Source organism: Myotis brandtii, unplaced genomic scaffold (genome assembly GCF_000412655.1).
Source record: "Myotis brandtii unplaced genomic scaffold, ASM41265v1 scaffold691, whole genome shotgun sequence".
Classification (NCBI taxonomy): Eukaryota; Metazoa; Chordata; class Mammalia; order Chiroptera; family Vespertilionidae; genus Myotis; species Myotis brandtii.
Window position 1 is genome coordinate 187,034 of NW_005370704.1, and position 2,032 is coordinate 189,065.

Below are 2,032 nucleotides of genomic sequence, written 5' to 3' on the forward strand. Positions count from 1 at the left end.
AGGCTGCAAGCCCTCCCCTCAGGCCTGGGTCACAGGGTGGGTTCCGGGTCACCCCCTGGGCCCGTGAAGACACCAGCCTCTGGGCCATGGACGATCAGGAAGGCCCCTCACACGTCCCCACCGGGCAAGCTCGGCCCCTCTGCGGTCAGGGCAGCTGAGGCCCACGGTGTGTGTGGGGGGGGGCGGGGATGTGGGGCGTCTTGGGCAGAACCCAGGCCTCCTGGGTCTGGGAGCGGAGCGGCCCCTGCCCCGTGCTCCAAGCTCCCCGCCCCTGCAGCCTCCGCAGACACTGGCTGAAGCTTCAGAACCTGCCCTGGCCCTCGTCCTCGAGCCCCGGGCTCCCCTCCTCCAGCCCTTGGTGCTGCTCTGGGAGGAGGTGCTGAGTCAGCAGGACCCAGAGCCCTTTGTCCTCCCTCCGGGCCTTGGCACGGCGGCCCCCCTCCTCGCCCGCCTCGTGGGGTGAGAATGAAGGCCCCGCTCTCCACCATCGGGCCATGGGCCAGGGCGGGATGGGGACCCCCAATCCGGAGGCACTGCAGGGCAGGAAGGGGTCCCTCAGCCTCAGGGCTGGGCTGCAGGGTCCTGGGGCTGCAGAGAGGAGCGGGTGCAGGTGCCGGGCCTGTCTCTCCACCAACTCAGTGCCCTGCTTCAGCCCCGTCCACCCCGGGGGAATGACGCCCTGTTCTGGGTCCAAGTGGGGCGCCCAGGCGGGACCCCTCCCGACGTCCACAGCTGGTGGAGGGGCTCTGGGCGCCCTGTTCTGGGTCCCCTCCCGACGTCCACAGCTGGTGGAGGGGCTCTGGGCAGAGCAGGTCAGCTGCCCGGCGGCTGGGGCAAAGCAGACCTCAGGGACCTGCTGCCCAAACGCACAGATGAGCCGGCGCCCCAGGCCCTGCTGGAGGCCCCCGATGGGTACAGACGTGATCAGGACGAGAGCTCGGCTGTCCAGCTGCATCCAGTCGGCAGGGAGGCCCGCAGTGCCCGCGGCTCGGCCGGGTGATTGTGCTCTGGGCTCGCAGGGCCTTCCTGGAGCAGAGGCGGCTGCAGGCCTCGCTGGAATGGAAACCAATCTGATTAGAGAGCAGTCATCACCGTGAGAACCGGGCGGATCCCGGCAGAAGCCGGCTCCGCAGAACACAACACGGGAAACTTTCTGAGGAGATGCCTGAAGGAGGGGCTGGGGGGGGGGGCTCAAAGAGGGAGGGGCCAGACCACCCACACAGCACCCCACGGACTCTGCCGTTACTCCCTGCGTGGCCTTGGCGCGTGCGGAGCTCCTCTGGGCCTCAGCTTTCTCCTCCATAGAATGGGGTCATACAGGTGCCGCCCCCGGGATTTGGGGGCCTGGGCGCCCGTGCACAGCTGGTGCGCGGTGCATAGAGCACAGCTGGCGAATGCGGGCCAGGTGGGCCCTGCTCTGGCGGCAAACACGCAGCAGGTGGTTCTGTACCCGGAATCCAGGAAAGCTGGGTCCGCAGCGCAGCCAATGACTCGAGAGGTAAGGAGGTGGGTGGAGACAAGCCCTGTGAAGGGGAGGACCCTGGGCCACTCTGAACCCAGTCTCCTCTTCTACGAATGGAGCAGCAAATCCCACCTCCAGGCTGCGGGGGGGAGGAGGGTAAAGTCCTCCGTCCTCCATGCGGGGAGCAGGAATGTGGTGAGTCTGGACCCTCAGGCCTCACGGGCACACACAGGTTGGCTCTGCTCTCTGCTGCCTCCTCCCCCTGGTCCCTCCGGCAGAGCCTGGACCGGGCCCTGGGGTGGGGAGGGCTCTCTGGCCTGGCACCCTGCGAGAAGCCGAGTTGCTGTCCCCGGCTCTGCGTCCAGGGCCCAGGGTGGGAGTGTGGGGGGCCCCCAGGCACCACGATGATGCGTGGGGCACCCTGGCCGTCTCGGGTGCGGGAGGCAGCAGAGGGTCTGTGGAGCTGTGGGCTGCGGTCAGGGGTCAAGGAAAGGCTTCCTGCGAGGGCCCGAGTGGGCACTGAAGGACGCCTGGGCAAGGACGGGCCCGGAGCCAGCACCACTCTGCCCT

The 2,032-nt window shown here is 68.7% G+C and overlaps 1 protein-coding gene across 5 annotated transcripts in view; it reads right to left on the reverse strand.

Annotated features, from left to right (window-relative positions):
* Nucleotides 1-7: 7 nt before the first annotated feature.
* LOC106724004 overlaps nt 8-2,032 on the reverse strand; it is a 2,524-nt gene continuing 499 nt past the window's right edge. Inside the window, exons 1-3 of one of the 5 annotated variants that reach the window (XM_014529714.1) lie at nt 1,451-1,702; nt 752-1,053; nt 8-676 (exon numbers count right to left, since the gene is read on the reverse strand). In XM_014529714.1, the coding sequence (XP_014385200.1) occupies nt 302-676; nt 752-955 (579 nt within the window). In that variant the 5' untranslated portion in view covers nt 956-1,053; nt 1,451-1,702 and the 3' untranslated portion in view covers nt 8-301. Of the gene's footprint in view, nt 677-751; nt 1,054-1,235; nt 1,703-2,032 lie in introns of those variants that run through there. The other 4 variants (XM_014529713.1, XM_014529712.1, XM_014529711.1 and 1 more) reach the window with 4 other exon arrangements.